We start from the raw sequence: 22045 nt of genomic DNA on the forward strand, positions 1-22045 counted from the left end.
TGTGTTGCATCGTGTTCTTGACTTCTGTTGGCTGTTTTTTAATTTATATCCAGAATTTTCTACCTATTATTCATAACATTCTGTAGATTTTCCATCTTTTTCCACGTGGCCTTCAGAGTTTACTGATTATCTTATCTATGTCATCTGAGTCCATTCTCTATGCTGCTCCACTGGTGCTTTTGTTACAGAACTTCTGTTTTGCTCTGCTGCATCTCAAGTTACATTTCAGGCAAGGCATTCTAAGATGATTCTTTAAATGCTATGGTAAAGGTATTCTGAGTAGAAGAATAAAGTATTATGTTCTTTTACTGGTAGAAAACATTAGGTATTTTCTCATGATGGAATATGGAAATTGTGTACTCTGAATAATGCCATTAGAAAAGTAAGCAAACCCTTCTGCGTTTTTAAAAAGCAGTAACTAAAATGCTCCTGGGTGTAAATAATTACTTGTAGCAGCATGTTACAAATAGATGTTATTAAGTAGAGTTCCTAAATTATCAGTTGAGGGAGTCCAATTTCCTTGTTGTGGATTTCTTTTTATTAACACTAATGAGACTTGTTTCAAGGGGATAATAGACCTGTGCAGTATGGCAGAAGTTGTACAGTGGCCAGAAGTTGAACAGCATAAACAAGTCAAATTCTTACTATTTCTTTAGATCAGCACCACTTAATTTTTTTTGTTTGTTTTTTGTAGCATCACTATTTCTGGTGACCCAAGAGCCTTTTCTTTTTTACAATACAATTTTGTATGGAGACAAATGCAAGCTTTGTTAGAGGATTGTTGTATAAGATAGAAAATGGTAGGTAGCACAAGTTCCAATGATCTAAAATAGTTCTCTTGAGTGTTGGGAATTATTGCTTATTTTGTTTGTTGCCTTTGCCATTTGATAAAAACAACAGACTTTTTCTTCAGATGGGGTAGTGAATTTTATACATAGTGGTTTTGATTCTTCTTAATTCAACAAGGATTTTGCTTTTCTTTTGGCCCTGCGGTGACAGGGTAAGAGCTTTTTCTAATACTACATTTTAGTTTTCCTTTAAGTATGGCAGACAAGATACTTTGTAACTCATTGACAGCTCAACATAAATAATTTCTGCAAAATGCTCTTTAAACTTTTTAATGAGTTAATTCTGGTTTTATGCTGAAATATGAGAAGCAGTACTTCTATGTTGTTTTGTCATCTTAAAGTGCTGTGTTGTGTTCTTGGCTCCCTGGTGTGCAGACTCACTGGAGCAAGTCCAGCAAAGGGCCATGAAGGGAAACTTTCCTATGAGGAGACAGTGGGACTGTTTCACCTGGAAGAAAGAGGACTTGCAGGAATCTTAATATGTATAAATACCTGATGGGAGAGAATGAAGACTAGGGAGCCAGACTCTTCTCAGTACCCAGTGATGGACAAGTCACTGGGTGTGGATAAAATGCATGTGAAGGTCCATCTGAACACAAGAAAACATTGGGTTTTTTTGTTGGTTGTTTGTTTGGTTGGTTGGTTTTTTTTACTGTGGGAGTGGTCTAACACTGGAGCAGGTTGCCCAGACAGCTTGTAGAGTCTCTGGAATTCCTGGAGATGCTGGACACAGTCCTCAGCAACTGGTTTTACTTGTCCCTTCTTAAGAAGAGGATGAACTAGATGATTTACAGGACATCCCTTGTGATCTAAATAGTTCTGTTGACAGTGCACTTACAAGGGGAAAGGTTATAAATGAATGCATTGTACCATAAAGGTGTAATTTGTAAGTCATACTTGAAAAACATTTAAATACTGTCTGTTCAAGTTATGTTAACACTGTCCAAGCACATCATCCCTCTCTTGATACAGTGTGTGCATTGTTGCAACAATATGCTTATGTACATGTAGAAAACTTAAAACATCTATGCTAAGTGTCAAGCAAAAAACCAGGATAGTGTGCTAAATGATATAGTATTCTTAGTTGTGCCGATTAACATTGTAACAGTTGCTGTAAAGACAGTTTAGACAAGATTCTTCATTACTTGTCTCCTATTCTGGGTTATTAGAATAATAGCTAGTAATAAAATGTGTTCGTAAATTGTAAAGTCTTAATTTTGAGTAAATCAAAGAGGCTTAGTAAGCAGGTTTATTTGAATTTATAGTTACCCTGTGTAGATGAAAGTGACCTGATTTGCTGAACCATCTCTGCAAGATTGAGTGTTCATAACTGTTTAAGAAAATGGAGGACATTCATATTCTCTGCTATTCTGTATCTTTCCTCTGGAACTTGAGCTGTAATTTGTGGTGACAACTAAAGCTTCCCTAGTCCTTTTCTGCATTTATTGGTGAGGTTTTTCACCTCATCACATAGGGATGCTGAGAAAAGCAAGGTGTAATACCTAAAACACAGCATCTTCTGCAGTGAGTCTTTCCCTAAATGGGGAGACTTGAGCCAGCTTCAGAATTTTTTCTTTAGGAAAAAAAAAATTGCTTCTAGTGCTTGATTTCTTTAAACCTCTGGGACTTAGAAATAAGCTGGCACTTGTGTTTGAGGGATAGTACTTTACTCTTAAAAATAAAGGCTACTTCTTGGGAGGAGTAAAAATTTCTGAATTATGTTTTGCTATTAAAGAAAACAAAACACAAACACCACCCCCCCACCAAAAAAATCCAACACTCCCCTCCCCAACAACAAGAAAAACCAAAACAAAAAACCCCAAAGAATCACCCATATTGTCCGAAGTTCTAAGGAATGATGATACCTGCAAACAAGTTGCCTGTTATTGACATGTAGTTTTAATAAAAGTACTTCTTCATTAAATATGAAGGTTTAATGTAAGGTCTGAAATGCAGTAGATGGACTGTTCCCTTTCTCACAATTTTTGTTCTGGGTCTGACTTAGCACTAGAGGGAGAAGATGTGTGAATGGACATCAGTAAATAAGGATTCAGACAGTTGCCATTGAACATAAAGTATTTAATTGTGGTAAATAGGCTTCATTTTTCAGCTGATTTTTTGACTTCTATTGCAATAGGGAATTCTAAAAAAAAATCTGGTCAGGGTCTTCAGGTTGCCTTTAAGTAAGAGCTGCTTGAAGCTTCAAGGACCGGCGTAGTTTCAAAAGGTTCTAATAAAGGCGATAAGATCACACCTCCATTTGTCTCTTGTGCATATGCCCAGAGAGTTAACTAAATGAAAATTAATGATGAAAGCACTTCCTAAAGAATGGTGTGAAGTAAAGCTTGCAGGATGTCCGCCCAAGGCAAAATTGTGTATGTCTAACTGTATGTTAACCAACTTAAGGCTACTTCTTGGTTGTTTTAGTATAAGGTCCTGAAAGGAGGTTTTGTGCTTTGTGGGAGGGTTTAATCTTTTTTTTTAAGTTTTAATTAGGGTTTTGGGAGAAACAGTAGAAGAGGCATAACTGTAAACACTAAAGAAAAGTTATGCTTGAATATAATTACAGTTGCTGTGAGAACCTCAACTTTAAATTGTTTACTTTTTATGCTTAAGACTGTGGGAGAATATTCAGGAGTTATGAGAACATTGGTGTTCTTGCTTGTGAAGTTTCTTCTCACCTGAGAACGTTAATAGCTTGTCATTCAGTTACTTGCTTAACAGCTAGTGTTACTATAGGTAGTGCTCAGCTAGCAAGTTCTTTAGTTCAGTCTGAGTTGACAGAGGGCAGAGAGTTTTGAAGTGCCAAACATCTGTTTTCTGAGCTGTACAGCTGTCCTGGATTGCAGTTTGAGGTTAAGAACTGCTGTGTTGTTCTTGCAGGCATAAAGTGGAATTTCAAATGCTTGACCAAATGCAGCTGGGTGCATGAAGCCTTAAAAACTCAGGATCTGGTCTGATGTTTGGTAGCACTTCCAGGAGTTCAGCCTGTATAAACAACTTATTTTAGGCCTTGACATCATATCTAAAAGGACAAGCAGCAGTTAAGGAATGGGGTATTTTTTCGTCTGCTCTCACCTTTCCTTAGGTGGGAATTTGTAGTATCCATACCTCCATCACTATTTGAAAAGCAGTGAATAGGTTGTAATTATATATAAACATAATGCTCTTTATTTTTGTAGAAAGTTAGTTGTTTCGTCTTCACTATGTTTAGGTATCAGTGATGAGACTGGTCAAAGTCCAGTAAATTGCAGTGCTTTCAAAACTGTATTTATGTACCTCTTAATGATATAGACTTAAAATGCCTTTTCAATCTTTTAAATTACATGTACCAGTTATGAAGTAAAATGCAAGGATAGGGGGTCTTTTAATTTGGCATGGTACTTGAGGCTGAAGGCTAGGGTCTTGAATTATAAGTACTTTCTTAAAATTGTAGAGGAGCCAGAGTGACTTTAGGAAATCTTCTCAATCAGTACCTCAAGGCTAGTGGGAAGATGATAACCATCAAACTTGGAACTGTTTCTAACCTGAGTTTCGCTTTTTAAAAGGAGTGAGTAGTTCAGAATTCCAGGAATATCTTTTACTAGTTGTGCACTGATCAGCAAATACTGAAATTCCGAAGTGCATCAAAATTATTTTTGATTTTGTGCTGCCTATATTCATGACTGTTTTCATACTGGTTTGTTGGGGCTTTGATTTCAGCCATTTTAATCCATCAGTTTCAGAGTAGTTTTGTGGAAAATCATTTTGCAATACTAAGCTTTCAGTTATTGCCTCTTTTATGTAGTATTTCTGTAGTTCACTGTAGTATGTTTTCATATTTTCTTCTCTTTTTATGTGCTAGTGATAAAAATCCTTGCAATTTTCTTCAAAATCTTTCTGTATTGTAAAGACTTTTTTGTTAATGTTCAACCTAGTAAACATCTGTTTTGTGAACTAAAGAACAACCCTGCATTCTTTTCCTGCACATTGAAAATACAGATGCAGATCTGAGTTGCTTATGTATTATTTTTACTTTTCAGCTGTTCACAGATGGAATCACCAATAAATTAATTGGCTGCTATGTGGGTGACATAACAGACGATGTTGTTCTAGTTAGGATCTATGGAAATAAGACCGAGCTCTTAGTAGATCGAGATGAGGAAGTGAAGAGTTTCCGTGTGTTGCAGGCCCATGGCTGTGCACCTCAACTATACTGTACTTTCAATAATGGCCTGTGCTACGAGTTCATGCAGGGTGAAGCACTGGATCCAGAGCATGTATGCAATCCGGATATTTTCAGGTAAGCTTTCTATTTTTTAATTACTTCATTATTCAAGTTCTGTGATGCATTTATGGTGTTCTGTCAGGTCTAGAGATCTCAAGTTCCACTAATAAGCAGGGAGAAAAATATTTATATAAGCCTACATTAAGTTGATGCTTACACTCTCGACAGCTTGAGTTTAGCTCATTGTCCTCTCAGCTACCATGGTATTTCAGTGCTGAACAAATGATCATTGCTGCCTCTCTCATTACAATGCTTATTGTATTTAGTACCTACACCATCACCATTAGGGAGATCATTTAACATGGTGGAGTTTTAGGGGGCTGGACTTGACTAAAGAAAGTACTTCTAGCTCTTCTAATATGCTCCTTTTATGAACGGGTTCAAAATAGTCTTTCAGACAATTTTTTACACTATTAACAGTGAACACAAAGTGCTGTTGTCTTAAAGCTTTAGTTTTTCATGTAGGCACTGAAATATATTTGCCTAATGATGACAGCTAATTTAGCCAACTCTTCTAAAGATAAGCAAGTTAGAGTAGACTGTAAATACTGGTGATATACATATGCTGTATCAGAACTCCAGTGCCTTTCTCAAGTAGTGCTGCTAATGACCTTTTCAGTCTTGAAAGGTGCTACTCTATAGCTGTGCTGTAATTTAGATTCACTTGATGAAATTTTTTAAATTTGTCTGTTAAATGTTGTTTTCTCTTTTTGATAGGAAAAGTATGATAGAGACTGTCGGATATAAATTAATTATTAAGCTTTCTCTTTTTTTAGACTCATTGCCAGACAGCTTGCTAAAATCCATACTATTCATGCACACAATGGATGGATCCCTAAATCTAATCTGTGGCTGAAGATGGGGAAATATTTTTCTCTCATACCCACAGAATTTGCAGATGAGGAAGTAAATAAAAGGTAGGTATCTTATTACATGCTTTCTTGGCTTCCCATTCTTTCTGGTGAGGGGTAGAAGAAATCTTTAAAAACATTGTGTGGTAATTCAAACCACATCTTAAATTTGTAAAATTGAGTTTTGTCATACTCTTGTGTTCTGAAGTGGCAATATACATATGTCAGATGATAAGGAGAGTCTTAATTTGTACATTGTGTACAAAGCTCTTGGCTTGACAGGATACATAAATGATGGTAGTTTTCTGTATTTTTAAAGAGCCAAGGTCAAATCACCTACTTCTTTAGGTAGTTGTCTCATTTAAGAGAGCCATCAGTCTCAAACTGAGATCTGTGTTGTATGGTGAATACTAAAAGCATGTTTCCTGGAGTTGCAGTAGTACTACTTGTTCATTCTAACCTGCACTTCTTAGCTGTTCTGTATTTGTGCAGTTTATCAATTTGTCCAGAACTGGGTGATGTAAAAGTAAAGTTAATGAAAGGCTGTTTTTGATATGGGATGAACTCCCAAAGTGTGTTCCAGAGGAGGAAAAGGTCATTCTAGACCTGTGCTCTCATGGAGTGTGAATAATGGTGTCACCTGAGGTGAATTCCATTTTGAATTTGAGTTTAATTCCATTTTGGTTTTAGCATCCAATGTAGCTCTTGAGTTGTAAATAAAACTTTTTATTTTTTTCCTTAGGAGCTTAACAAAATAAGAAAGTATTTCTAAGGGTTCTAGTGTCAGTCACTGGAAGATTGGGATGAGAGGAAAGGCAAAACTAGGAACTGTGTTTAGCCTAAATAAAATTTCTGTGCTGTAAGCTTGATTTGAAGACAGTATTTCTCTGGGAGTGGAGATCAAATGCTTAAGCTAAAACTGTAATGTGGAAGTGTTTGTGCAGTTTTATCAAACTTCATGTCACTCAGGAAGCGGATTCTAGCTTAAAAACATTCTTTGTGAAACTGGAAATCTGATGTCAGCTTCTCTTCTCACTGCTTTCTGCATTGTAATTAAAGAATGTTCTAGAAAATTTGTTTGCTTTTGTTGTGTGTGTGGTTTTTTTTGGTGTTTTTTATTTGGTGGTGTTTTTTTTTCTTTTAACACTATAAAATTCTTAAGAAAACTAAGCAAACTTGAGTTAATTGAAAATCTAGAAGATAAAACGGCTACTTAATCATATTCAAACAGTTCTAACTGTGGTTAGAACTAAAAATGAAAGTTTCACTTTGTCTGTATAGATACATATAGTACTTCCTGTTGTGTATTCTTGTTGAAGGATGTAATATGAGCAAAAAAGTTAATAAAATCCATAACCCCTTTAATCTTTACTCCTTTAAAATGTACAGGATTGTATTCTGGTTCTACTCCTGACTTTTTGTCACATTTACAGCACAGAATCTTCAGAGAATTGGGGTTTTGGGGGGAGAAGGAAATAATTGTCATAATTTGATTGCTGTTGTGCCAGGGGCAAGAGTGCCTTGGTTTCAAAGAAGGTATATTGAATTATTTTAATGTAGATTGTTATTGCAGATAAGTTACTTCATTACAAATGCTTGGTATGGAACAACAGTACTAAATACTAATTCAATTCTCAAACTTCTTATACCTGAAAAGGTTTTTAAGTGACATTCCAAGTCCTCAAGTACTTCAGGAAGAGATGGCCTGGATGAAAGAAAGACTATCAAATTTAGGATCACCAGTGGTACTCTGTCACAATGACCTGTTGTGTAAGAATATTATATACAACAAGAAACGAGGTAGGTGTTGAATTAAACAGTAAGTAGTGAATGGCTTTGTTTATGCTGTAGTTGCATTTGCTACATCAGTGGTGGTGTTTTACTGGCTTGTTCAAATGAACTCAGTTTGAGCTTTTGAGACCCAGTGTAATGGTAGTCATATCTGGGCAAATGCTTAATTAACTAATTCTTACCTGTATGCTCTGTACAGAGGAAGAATGTTGTCATTCCTTGCTTTTCTTTAATGAATTAATGAATTTGTTAATACCTAATCTACCTGTATGACTAGGCTTCAAAGTACATAATGACTGTGTTAATTCTATTCCAGTTGTGTAATGTTTCTAGGTAGAAAAAGAATAATCATACAAACATAGAAAATAACCTGAAGACCTTACGTCCTTTAATGTGTGTATTGTTCTGGTTTGTGGTTGTGGGAAGACAGTTTCATAATGAAGTACCTTAGTTATACTTAAACTGTGTTGCTGAATGTAGCATTATTTTCTGCATGAGGAATATAGGCATCTTGAAGACTTACTTTGTTATTACATGCTTTATTTGAACAGTTGTAGGCAATACATGTCTTGACAAAGACAAACTACATTTTGTTTTTATTCTAATAAACGTAACTCATAATTCATGTTATTAAAAATTGCCTTTTATAATTTATAAAATTTCTATATACACCCAGTTTCTTTTATTTCTTGATTTTAGTGGTTTGAGGTTCGGTTACTAAATGAATTAATTAAACAAAAAAGGTGAACTTGTGATACTAAGATGACCATTGTTCAGTTAAAATGCACATGTTTCCTCCCATTTCAAATATCTGAATTCAGCTGAGTGCAACAAATTTAACAGATAAGATCAGGATTTTATTTTAAAGTGAGGATGACATTCCTTCTAGTAGCTTTGTATTAGTTTGACAGTTTGATAAGACTGTTGGTATGGAAGACCAAAGTGCATGAAGTAAATGACTGAATGGGACTGAAGTTTTCTCCATCAGTCATTGTTGGTCTTTGACATCTTAAGCTTATGCACCTGAAGTTCTAAATCAAAAACCAACACAAACATGCTGGAATTGTGTCTAGTGTGGAAACTGACTGTGTATGTATAACCAGTTTCTGCATCAGATAGCACTAAATGCTTGTGCATTGAGAAAATAAACTCTCAGTGGCTTGTATACAAGTTTCCCTCTGAGTAATACCGCTTGTGGAGGGAGTTGTTAGAACTTCTAGTTTATACATATATACGTACGTATGTATATATATATATACAATGCATTAGCATGAAACAAGCATATACCATGCTATTAACACAGATTTTAAATTCTAAGACTTCAGTACCAAACATCAGCGGGTTTACTTAGTTTCAATGATGGGTTATTGTTCTGCTTAAAAAGGTGGGGGAAGCATGGAAGGCAAAAAATCAGTTTGTGATCTTACACACCCTGGAGTTGTGATTTTTATAGTACCAAAAATGGATTTTTTTGTTTGTACCTTTTTTTTACTGTGTGGTTTTTTTCAGTACTGAAACTACCTTGAGTTTTAGCATTCCAGAACAGACCCATTGAGGTAAAAGTAATTTTTTTTTTATAGTAGTTTTTCATAGTAGAACCATGCTGCAAAAAAGATAATTAGAGGAGCTCCTTTAAAAGGTTCGTATCACGATCAGTAGGCTTGAAGTTCTTACTTAAAAAACAAATGCTATATGCTTTTCTTTTTGTAAACAGAATGAAGGAAAAAACAATGCCAGCAGTGCATCACTTATGAGCAATCCTACAATAACAAGTGTGTGAGTGCTTAGTGTTTGGGGGCAGGGTGGGGAGGAGGGAGGTATGTAAACTGCTTTGGCTTCAAGCTGGTTATAAACAGTTTGGGGGGGAAAGGACTTGAAAATACGAAATAAGTATGTCAAACTTATGTTTGAATGTTGCAAGTATACTGTGTTGTAAAACTTCTGCAATCTGGGTACAGCAGGTACTGTTTTCATAGTAACCAAACCTCAATGCCATATGTAGAAAGAATATTTTTCATTTGAAAGCTGTTTCTTACTGTGTACTTCTTACAGAGCAAAAAAGTTACCAATCTTGTCAGTGTAAGATGATGAGCATGATTTTAGAAGTAGAAGCTCAGATTTAGCTGTAGATAAACATGTTGCTGGAATTCTGTGTAGCAGAGCAAAAGCTTTTATTGGTACACAAATAATTTTGCAAGAGCACAAAATAGAATCTTTAAAGATGTGCTTCATTAGGAATGGCATCAAACTGTATGAAGGCAGTTAACAGCTTTGGTGATGCTGTACCCTTGCTAAATTCATTCTCCCATCTACAAAGGCTTCTGTGTACTAAAAAGACCTTGGTGATCCTAAAATGGAGTTAAAAGAGAAAAATGGTCTTTCTAAGATTAACTACTTTTTTCTTTCTCTTCTCAGTAAAGTTTGTGCAAAGCTAGTAGTCCTCATCCGGCTTTTCAGAAGCTGGCACAAACGAAATAACTCAGTTTTAGCATCACTGTATTTATCATGTAGTTTGTGAATGCTTGATTTGCACATTTACTAGGCATGGGGGTGTGTATATGTTTAAGCTACAGACTATCAACAGATACTAGGACTTCTGTACAATATAGTTAGAATGTTTATGGCTTGTCCCAGTGCTTTGGTTTAGACTTGTTCTGTGCACTAAATTAATCTTAAGTTTTCAGACTCGAAAGAAGAATCATAGTTGTGCCACATACTGTTTTTAAGAAGAATCAGTCTCATGTTCTTAAATTTTATTTATGAGACTGGAATAGCATGTTGAGTGCAAGCTTCATTTAATGGAGTCTCACTTATCTGATTTCAATTTGTTCATGCTGGGGCTGAGAACTCTGCCTCTTGCTGTTTTGTTAATGTCTGTTTTCAGTCTCTCAGGATATGAAAATTTGCAAGTGTTATTTTACATAACTCATAATTATCAGTGTAATCTACTATTTGAAGGATATAACTTGGAGATTCATGTTGTTTTTAATTACAATTCGGACATCAAGATAGTCAAAATACTCTTGATGCTTGGTACTGCTTATTTATAGACCTTATGTTCTGATGCTTTTAAAGTTTGGGTTGTTGGGGTTTTGTTTTTTTTTTTTATTTTTTTTTTTTTTCCAGCATGACCTGGGAGTTCCCAAAATACCTGGTGTTTTAAGAGTATTCAAATCTTTGCTATTCAGTAAGACCAACTATCAGTATTTTTGTCTGTATATGTATGTGCACTTTTTGAATGTATTAAAATCACCTGCCAGGAAGTTAAGTGTGTAGGTAGATGGCTAGTTTTGTTATGTTTATTCCTTCTGCCTACCCAATGTTTTCTATGATCTTTGGTAGGAGTCTGTGGGTGCTCAGTGCTTCTGAAGACTGAGGTATGTTTAAGGCTTCTGGTTTTGATCTAAAAACCTGTTTTGTTTTGCAAAGCTGAAGTGGGTATTTAGACCTAAAACTATTCCTTGGGTACATGACCCCTTTGTGAATTTTCACGTATGTTCATAGCATAGATCATTATCTTTACTGAAGCTGTTTTTTAGGGCCCCAGTGGCTCAGCTGATGAACAGGATGGGAGAGAACTCAGGATACGTCGTTCTGCTGTGGTAACTACAGCTAGGACTTGCACGTTGAAAGTGTTTATCTTGTTTAAACCATTGAAAGTGAAGAGCAGCTAGAAGGTGTCATCACCCTCTTACCTTTCAGCTCCCTGAGATCATCTAGCAGATGCTCTATCTGCTGCTACTTGATCTGTTTAAAAAAAACTAATTCCGGGTATATGGGACACATGTATTCCATTTTATATCTTTACGTGTTTTTGTAGGTTACATTGCATGTTGCCTCCACTAGGAGACCTCTGGAAGAAAGGAATGTGTTTCAAATTGAAATAGTCAATATTCTCGCCATCTCTATTCCTGTTGGTAATAGTAGCTTCTTCAGAGAGATGATAGAGCTCAGTTTTAAATCACGTCTCACTTCAATAAAACACAAATATGCTTAGAATAGTGTCTCTTGTTGGTCTGTGTGCTTTCGGTGTTATAGTGGGATATACAAGTTCTTTGTTCTTAATAGAAACCTCAAAACAGAAGCTAGCCACTTAACTGCTAATCTGAGCCATATCTTCTAGGAGTGGCTTTTCTGTGTTAAATCTTGTACCTTAAATCACAGTTTAATCTTTTAACTGTGTTTAAATCTTAAAAATAACCTCTAGTACTATGGATATTTAAACAATGCAAAGCTGATTCTGCTTCTACAAGAAGACAGCTGGGACATGCATGTTATACGTGTTTATGAAAAACTATATATTATAAAGTAGCAAACTAAGTTTTTGCTTTCTGTTTCACAGATAGAACTGTGCTTTTTTTATTTTGAGTCTTCATGCAAAAATTAAGGTTGGGTTCCACATTAGCACAAGTTTAAAAGAGAACAGTGAAAATGCAGGGCATTGAACTTTTGTCATGTCAGATGAGTTCGCCAAATTTTCTTCATCTGCTATGGATTAGGTATGCCACTGTTGCTGCCTTGTGGAGCCATGCACTGTGGTATTTGTGCACTGACTGAAAGCTTATCCTGTTGCTTTTTCACATGCATTTCTCCATAGGAGAGTGCCTCTTAATAACATCACCCGTATCATTGGATTCAATTTCTTACTCTGTGTAATATCATTTTTATCTGGGAGTAAGTTTTAAATGTTACCTGTACCTAAAAATAGTACCATATGTATGTTCAAGATGAAATTTACACATGAAATACTTAAGTTTTTCTTATGTTGATATTTTTCAAGCAGACTTTTACCTGCTGTGTTTGTGTTTTATGAGAGGGAGGAAGAAAAAAACCTGTAAATACAATCAACTTAAAATATTTGGGGGTTCAGGAGATCAATAGTGTAGCAGAATATTAACCAGGGTTGGGCTTTGTATTTTGACTGGCTTGTAACTTACAGGTGTTTCTTCTTAAAAGTAGTGCTAAAGAACCAGTGAGAAGCACAATCATATGAAGTTAAGCAGTGGCAGAAGATAATCTGTGATAGTATTATAAGATCTTGTGCAGCTGCTGTAAAGCTTCTCATCCCTTCAGTTTTAGAGAACTTAAGTTTTACATTGCCAACAAGATTTCCCTGGGAGGAGCTTGCCACTTTCCAGGCCATTTTCATGTTGGTCTGTTAGAGCCTAAAAGGTTTAACCTCATAACCTTAGTAAGCAGTTCTCCTTTACTGTGAGAGTAAGGGTAAACTCTGACGTGGGAGGATTATGACTGAGTGATTTTGTTTGTGTTGTGGGTTTCACTTCCATTGTAAATGCTTAGATGAGAAGATTTATCCATCTGAAAAACATTAATGTGTTAGCATTTCAAATATGGTAAAGATGAACTGCATAGGAAGGAACACTTTTAACAAAGTTGTTCTGTGATAACTCGGTCAGGACATTTATTTGGCAAAACTTGTATTTGACATGTGTGATACCCGTAAACCTTAAGGAGGCGGCAGTATATATTAGATGCTTAAAATTCTCAGTCTAGGGAATACAACATTTAACTTTAACATTGTTCCTTTTTTTTTTTTTTTTTTATTTTAACCTGGAGTTCTGATAGTTAGTGTCGTTTTAAGTCATGCTAGGAAGATTGTTCATTGTAATTGAAAGAATATGGTTTTATTGAGTAAATATGTAGATAGTTGTCAAAAGAATGGGTATAGAGAGGGAGAAGGGTGCAACTGTGAAAATTGCCCATTTCAGCATAGCAGTTGGAAATGCAAGGTTTTACATTTTAATGTTCTAGTGCAAAGAGCTCTCATGTTAACTCATTGCTTCCTTTTCTGATGTTTTTGTTAATTTTGTTGGTTTCCTTTCAAATACAAGAGCTGTAGTTTTACCTAATCTATCTTGTTAATGTTTTGACTGTTTCATGTGCTGTAAACCTTCTTGAACAGCTTCAATGCTGTATTGTCCTGAGTGAAACATTTTCCCCAGTTTCACTGCAGGTAAATGTAATTTGGAAACATTTGGGGCTGTTTGCTGTTTTAACAGTCCATAAGACTACATAGTTTCATAGTTTTGAGGACTTGAGGAGCCTGATGGTTTCTTCAGACTAGTTTAAGCCAGCTAAAAAAAGCAATGATTAAGAATAGTCTTGCTTCGTAAGTGTGGTTGGAGGAAGCAGGAAATACCAACGTGTTAAAGGAAATATCAACATGTTGCAATGTGTTAGTCCACTGTGGTTGCACACTTTTGTGAGAATAAACAGGACTGTTCTTTTAAGTAAGGGAGAAATTGATCTGCTATTTCTACATAAAGTTTAAATAGAGGATCCTCTGCTGAATTTCTTATTTTGAAGGTAAAGGATGCCCTCGTGTGGTAGAAGTTAAAATTGAAATTCTGCTATTCACAGTTTAAAAACAGAACTATAAGCTCAAAGTAATTATATAAGAGCTTTCTTGAATGAATATTCATGGGAATCTTGTTATATAAAAATCATAGCCTTACTCTGGGATGTCTGAGCTCATGCAATGGGGCACAAGTGTGGGTGTGTTCTGTTTTTTCTCCAAAACTTCAAAGAACACGAAGGGATTAGGGCTCTGACTTCATTTGACATGGACTGATGTTGCTGCCGTTATGTCTCACATAGGTGATGTGCAGTTCATAGACTATGAGTACTCTGGATACAACTACCTGGCTTATGACATTGGAAATCACTTCAATGAATTTGCAGGTAAAAAGTGGATTTCTGAGGTAAAGATAAATTGGTTTCATAAAAAACCCGAAAACCAAACAAAAAACCCCAAGCAAATAATAAAACAAGAACCAAAACAAAACCCAGGGAGAGAACCCCACCAAAATCCTCATGCTTGCACATTTTCTTTTTCTCTGTCTATATATCTAGATACATGATGGTATTAAGATGTGTTGATATCTACTCTTGCAGGCCAGTTATGCCCTTCCTTTGTAGCTCTGCTAAGCCAGGAAAAGGAATATCATGTCCTAAGTTTATTTAGTAGCTAGATACAGAACTCACAGCTTTGACAATGTCCTTCTGTGAAATGGTGTAGCGGAGGCAGCTAGTGGGATCATAGCTAGTGGGAGTGAACTGTGGTCCAGGCTTGTGACTCCTGGCAAGACTCTGTATGGTTTGCTACTATCTCTAGTACAGGGAGAAAAATAGGTCAGGAAGAGTGGTTATGGAGATAAAACTTCTCGTTATACCAATACTTTGTGAAGGAGAGGTAGACTTCTAACACATTTTTCTCAAATGTGAGCCTAGTTGGTGACAATGTATGTACATCTGGATTCAGCATTGGATATTGTTGCATACAAGTCCCTTTTCCTATGAAATGTATACTATCTGATATGTTGGGGAGGGCTTTTGTTTCATAATGCAGATACTTTTTGTTGAGGCTTCTTAAAGCCAAACTTGTTGAATCTCAAAATACGAGTAGGCTATGTATGTGGCTGGAGACATATACAGCACAAATCTTCTTGCTATGTTGAATGCTCTGTTTTGTGTGTGAGAAATTCTTGCCAACATGTAACTGATAGATCAAACTAAAAACATGTATGATTATCCATATCTGTGTGTGTGTGCGTGTGTTGTGGCTGGGGAAGGAGGAAGTAGTTTAGTAATGTGATTCTAATTGCATTATTAAGATACCATGAAGAATACTAAGGTATTTTGTCTTTCTCTAGGAGTAAATGAGGTAGACTACAGCCTTTATCCTAACAGAAAATTACAGGAACAATGGCTCAGATCTTACCTTGAGGCCTACAAAGAATATAAAGGATTTGGCACAGAAGTCAGTGAAAAAGAAGTTGAAGTTCTGTATGTCCAAGTCAATCAGTTTGCACTGGTAAGTAACAAACACTTGATTAGAATATATCTAATACTATAGAGAAACCTGCTACTCTGTGAGCGCATGTAATTTCCTGTTTCCTACTCTGAGTGCTGTGGCATGTAAAGGAAAAACTTCCTTAGCCTGTTCTATGGAAACTTTCTGCTATGTTTGTTAAAAATTCTCTGTAGAATATTCCTAGTGAAAGAGGCAGTGAGGATTCAGAAAACAAGATGAGCTTTTACTGAGTATTTCCACTGGCTGGTTTTTGGTGTGGTAAGTTCTCCGAGTTGGCTAAAACTTAAGAACTTTTCTTTTGATAGAGCAAGGTGGTGCTTCATAAAGACCCATAAATCTTCCAACTTTAAAAAAAGATGATAAAATTTTGTTAAGCCAGGATACGTCGTGTTTTAACTGTTTTCTTTTTTAAATACTAATAATTACATCACGCTAAAGTCTTTCAGTACTGCCATAACTCTTCCCTTGCCTGCAGTGTCTTGGCAAGCAGAGACTTGCTTTCAGATTTGGTTTCGGTCACCTTACTGATTTAAGTTGTAGCAAAGTGCTTCTGTTGTTCCCTAGAAGTCCTGCTTTTCTGTAGAGTGTGAGGATTGGCTGTGTGAGTCTACTCTTTGCTCCTCCTGTGTTTTGCGCAGTATAAGCTGACTCCTGACTGTCTTCTGCAGGTTTTGGATGTAAAAGCTTCAGTCACTTTGAAAGGCTGGAGCATGTTCAATTTTGATCTGGCTTTGGTGCCTTGACCTTCAGAGAAAAAACAGCACATCAAATGTAATTCAGGGAGGTAGAATAAGAAGTCAAATAGGTGTAGCACTGGGTCTTTGAACAGCCCAATTATATATAATGTTAGAAGGAGTTTGAAGAGGTCTTTATTTTTTTTCCAAGTTTTATGTCTGTGTGATTTCTGAAGATACTTTACAGGTTCACGTTATTTTTCTTGTTTTCCAACTAGCCCTGATCTTGTTTTGTCTAGAGGACGTGAGAGGAAATCTTACAGCAAGTGTCTGTTGCCCAATAGCTAGATCACTTTTTCTCCTGAAGAATAACATGCCAAACTATTCATGGGAAGACTAAGGCTAAGAAGTCAGTTTGGCCTTATTTCAGTCCTCTGACTAATCCAAGCACACCTCTGTTACTGTATTACCTTCAGTTTTCTGGTAAAAGCTAATGGTTGCAGTGAGAAAATGCAGTTCATGTTCTAGGAAGATGATTATTAAACAAGTCCTTAAAAATACTAGCTTGTTTGCTGTTACTCTCTAAAAATCTCTATCAACTGTTACTGTTATATTCAGCTGTCCCATTCATTTAGGAAAGTTAGATATGCTATTAACTAGGTTGGTGGTCTGTTTATATAGCATTGCTTTGTCAGTTTTGAACTATGGGCATACTACTGTTTAAGAGGATAAAGTTCTGTTTAGAGAACAGCTAAAGACTTGCCTTTGGGCCACACATGATGCACAAATACTGCCAAATGCTATTGTGTCAGTTAACGGGGGAAGCTTTGTTAAGAGAAAACGTAAACTAAAGTATATAGATGCTGGTGTGAAATGCTGAACTGCTTGCGTCAGGTGAAGCTCTCTAGAGGTACAGGATAAATTCACATGTACGTGCAGTAGTTGCTGTTTTAAGGTGTTTCCAGGCGTGTGTGCATGCATGTGTCTTCTATACTTCTGGTGAAGTGTTAACATGCAAGCTTCAGGAAGCAATTTAGGTAATTACTGTAAGCAGCTGTTTACTGAACAGAAGTCTGAAATACATCATTTGTAACTTGGGTGGTCCAGAAATGTCTTCCGCAAGGAGACTAACAAGCCAGTGTGTGTATTTGTTCATTTGAAGTATACTAGCAAACCTATTAATGTAATTCATAGTTTCAGTCTGAAACTGAACATAGGCCTCCAGACTACTTATCTGGACTCATAACGGAAGTAAGTTTGGAACAGATGAGAAATGTATGTAAATGCTGATGAGTCAGAAGTTCTTTTACATAGCTGCAGATAGTATCTCTTTGTCTAAGTCAGTAGTGAAAGTGAGTTGTAGTTATAATGGCCTAAGGGTTGTAATTGAAGATTCAAAAGGAATTTCATAATCACACTGGAGCTGAATACATGGAGAATAATACATATTTAATTAGCAGCAGGAAAAGTGGTAACTGTAATTTCTGTGTGGTTTTTCTAACACAGTGTGTATATAGTTGTACAACAGCCTCCTTAATGTTGCATTTATGAAATGGGTCATCAGTTATTTTTGTTGAAAATGACACATGGAGAATCAGGAGGCCAATGGGTGTATTCCTCCAATTGCCAGTAATTAGTTCTGTAGTGCTTCACCAATCTCTTTGGTCAAGAGATACCAAGTAACTTTACAAAGATTGGGTTTTGAGACTTCTTTTGTAGATAACCTTCAATGTGAGAATATGCTTACATGTTGGATTTTAATAATATCTTTCACCAATATTTTTATTGTTTCAGGCTTCCCACTTCTTTTGGGGACTGTGGGCTTTAATTCAAGCCAAATATTCCACCATCGACTTTGATTTTCTAGGGTAAGTGTGCTTGCTACATATAATCATAGAATACTTGAGGATGGGAGGGACTTGTGGGACCACCTGGTCCAATACTCCAGCTACTAGAAGCTATAAGGTCTGAGCAACAGACTTGATCTATGTGATCATACTATAACTCTTAAAAAGGAAGAGAAAACAAGACAGTAAAAGCTAGCTATGCTTTTTGTCACTGAAAGTTCTCTAAATTAGTATGTACCCCTGGACTACAACACAGGATGTAATGAGGCAAGGGACATACTAGAGGAGTGAATGCTTTTGGGCATTGAGCATTTTTTGTTGGCGAGACAGAAGTGTAAAAACAAAGTGGTTGGTATGCTGTCCTGCATCAGACACAAGATCTACGTTTCCAATTGCAAGAGTCAAGAAACGGGGCTCTTGTACAAAAGAGTTTGGCTATCTACTTATTGCCTGGAGTTTTCATCTTGGAAGTTTCTAATATTTTTTTAAAGAATCTTTGTAATGTCAGTGAATATGAAGTTTTGTTTCTTGAGATGCTGGCTATTGGTGTTAGCCATTAGGTAGATGTGTGTCTTGGGCATTTTTTTAAAAGGTCTTTCATGACCACAAGCAGAGGGATTCATCTCCCCACCGAGGACTGGGCAAGATGATAAAATAAATGATTTAGCTTGGTATAAGATCCCCCTTCAGAATATTTTGCTCTGACTAACCCAGCTTATTAGTGTTAGTTGTGCTATTTTGTAACTGGGACAAGTGTGAATTTGTTCTTGTGACCGTTATTCTCAAGTAGAAGTACTTGTCAGTCACCGCTAGATGGCAGAACAACCCAAGCTAAAGTACAGGTGGTAGAGGCCAGAAACTTGTTGGTTTAAATAGTCATTCTTGCAATAATCAAGATCGGATTTCTCTGGAATTGCAGTTGTCAGTTGTTGCACAGTTTGTTAAGAACTATGAAACAGGAAAGCACTACCTTTGGTAATCCTGGCACAGCATCTGTTTTGCAAACTGCAGCAAGGTGGAGTGAGGGGTGGTGGTGAGGAAGTACCATAGTATGGTTGCTGCATTCTTAATTTATTCCTTTGGCAGCTGCTATAGGTCAGTGTTGGAAACAGGGTACTGGGTAGGTGGACTTCTGACTAGTCCTAGCTTGCATGGCTGTCTTCATGTAACGTGTTACCTGCTCTTAACTTCAAGTCTCTCTCCCTTTAAATAGGTATGCAATTGTTCGCTTTAACCAGTATTTCAAAATGAAGCTGGAGGTCATGACATTAACTCTTCCTGAGTAATGAAGAGGAAGAAACTTGACCAAGTGGATAGAGAACCCCTGAATCTTTTCTGAGAACAGATACTGGAAAAAAGCTAAACATTTTTTGAAGTTCTGTTAATGCTCACTTGGTGGTTCTTGCTTTATAAATAATGCCTCTAAACAGTCCTTCAATGTTAAATTTAATATGAAGAGCATACGTACTGCTGTGATATAAAACGGATTAGAAACTTGCTAAATCTATAAAAAGTTGTAGAAATGGCGATTTAATCCTTCTTTGTAATTTAACATGTTGTATGTGAATTATTTATTATAAGTTTAACATGATTCCATTGCTGCTTTCATCCGTTTTTTGTAAAAGTTGGGTGCAGACAGTGACGTTGTTCCAAAGGATTCATTTAACAACTTGTTTTATTAAAGTTGTGTTAACTTATATTAAAGAAAACATGGTTGGAGAATATTAACCTTAGATGTGTACAAGCAAGATGAGTGATGTTAGACATGTGAGATCACCCTGTGGTGTAACTAGGGAAAAAGGTGAGAATGATTTTTGATTTTTTTTTTTGTGTCCCCTTTTTTTTTTTTTTTTTTTAATACCTCTTTCCTCCCTCCCCCCCCAAGAAAAACGTAGCTTTCCATATGATGGTACTTTTCTTTTGTATAGAATCAATGAGTTAGTTTGCTGAACTGATAAATAACATTTTCGGGGGTTTCCTTTCTTTTTCCTTCTAAGCTGTAGAAATGTGAAAGTTCTGTGGCCGTAAGATTCTGTTGCGAATATGTACCATCATAGTGTTAGATGGACAATGTACTGTCTCTAACTTCTGTGGGAAAGCTGCTTGTTTATTAAGTGTACTTTTAAAGCAAAAGACCACTATCCCACACCTATTGGATTTTGAAACTTGGTTCTAAATTTGAATGCTATTCTGGTATCTATTTTTGATGTGCTTCAGCAGTATCTGGCAAAATGGACTATTGAACTGAAGACTAGTGAACAGAGATCCTGTTGTACTGGGGAGCAAGACACTTAGGTTTACAATTGTGTGTTGTTGACATCTTTTTGCTTTGTCACCTTCTAACCTTGGATTCTAGTCTTAAATACTTGGTCCTTAAATACTTGCAATTGCAGATTCTGGTATGTCTGGGGTTTCTTTTTCATTTTTTTTTTTCTTTTCCTGTGGCAGCAAATTACTTTCAAAATCTCCAGTTTGAAGGATAATCTGGAAAAGTCCATGACTTGAATAATGGGGCTTTGATCATCGCAGATTTTCTTATTTCTTAAAGCTATTATACCAAGAATGGTCTGGATTGCAAAATGTGAATTGAAAAGAAAATGTTTACTTAACAAAACAATGTATATGTTTGCATGGAAAAGAGGCTTTAAATCTGGAAAGGGGGGTGGGTGGGCAGGGGTAGAAATCCACAACAGAGAAATAGAACCTGACAAGGCAGTGTGGAGTTGGGCAGGCATGTGCTCAACTCTGGTTATACTCTGAAAAACTTTGCACTTTGGTCACATAAGTGCCCACATGTACAAAGTCTATGTGTGTGCATATACAGGTGCAAACACAAACTTACCTGAAGAGTAAATATTATGGGGAGTCTGTTGTATAGACCCTAGCAAAGATATTTATTCCAAATTGCTTTATGGCACACTGCTGTGTGTGTATGTGTGTATATGTGTATACGTATGTACACATATATATACATATGTGCTTTGCAAAAGCTTGGATTGATTCAGGACAAAGGAAATTGATGTGAATGAAAAATTTTCACCTTGAAAGACCATTTTGAATGGTGTTCTGTTATTTTACAAAAGCAAGGTTTGGAACTTTTTTATTCCTCTTGTTTATATTCATCTCTGAATGCTTCTCTTTTTTATTTCCTTCAGTCAGAACCTTAAGCCTAATACAAATGGGAGAACTGGGATTTTTTTTCTTTTTTTGTAACTTGAAATTCTGTAACCATTTTTGTTAGCATTTATTAGCTGGAGCCTACTATACTGGACAAATTTTCTTGGTAGTTAAACACAAACAAATAGCTAAAATAGGCACAGTTTTCTTTGTAGCAGTTTTCAAGGATGTTGCTAGAGCTCATGAATGCACTGAAGACTTTAATTTTCTGTACTTTCTGCCTGTTGATATCAATGTATGTTGGGTAATACCCTGCTGTCTTGGTAGTTCCTTTAAGTTTAGCAAGATCTGCTTTGGAAGTAAGATTGATAAAGATATTTGAACTCTTGCTACTATTTTCTTCGAGTGGTGGCTTTATTTCTGGCAGTGTTGCTTTGTATTTGTGAAATATTTGAAAAAGGCTGTGAAGTTCACTTGGTCCTGGGAAATCCAACACTTGACAGCTCCTAACTTTCCCAACAGTTTGCAGAACACATTCCCTTTTTAGGTACCAGTACTATTTAAGTTGGGAGTTAGTGTAATTTTTTTCTTGGGTAGTATTTTTGTTTGTATAGCTCAAGTAGCAATAACTGTAGGAGTGGAAGCTTGATTCTGCAGAACCAAAGCTCTTCACGAGTGCAGCTCAATCTCCTTGTGGAATGAATTTCCACTGAATCTCATAAAAGCACTTTGAAGCAGATAGTAAATACTGCAAGCTTTTCCTGAGCCACTTTGAAGAAGCACAAGGGTTATCACAGGTTACAGTGGTTGACTTTG

The 22045-nt window shown here is 36.2% G+C and overlaps 1 protein-coding gene across 1 annotated transcript; it reads left to right on the top strand.

The window, feature by feature from the left end:
- Nucleotides 1-4790: 4790 nt before the first annotated feature.
- ETNK1 (ethanolamine kinase 1) lies at nt 4791-19854 on the top strand (the record flags this gene model as incomplete). Its single annotated transcript, XM_010017474.1, has 7 exons — nt 4791-5130; nt 5892-6032; nt 7624-7766; nt 14376-14459; nt 15431-15591; nt 18060-18133; nt 19326-19854. Coding segments are annotated over 7 exons (1016 nt in total), but the record flags the coding sequence as incomplete, so codon positions are not given.
- Nucleotides 19855-22045: the final 2191 nt, after the last annotated feature.

This window comes from Nestor notabilis, unplaced genomic scaffold, assembly GCF_000696875.1.
Source record: "Nestor notabilis isolate BGI_N333 unplaced genomic scaffold, ASM69687v1 scaffold29026, whole genome shotgun sequence".
Lineage (NCBI taxonomy): Eukaryota > Metazoa > Chordata > Aves > Psittaciformes > Psittacidae > Nestor > Nestor notabilis.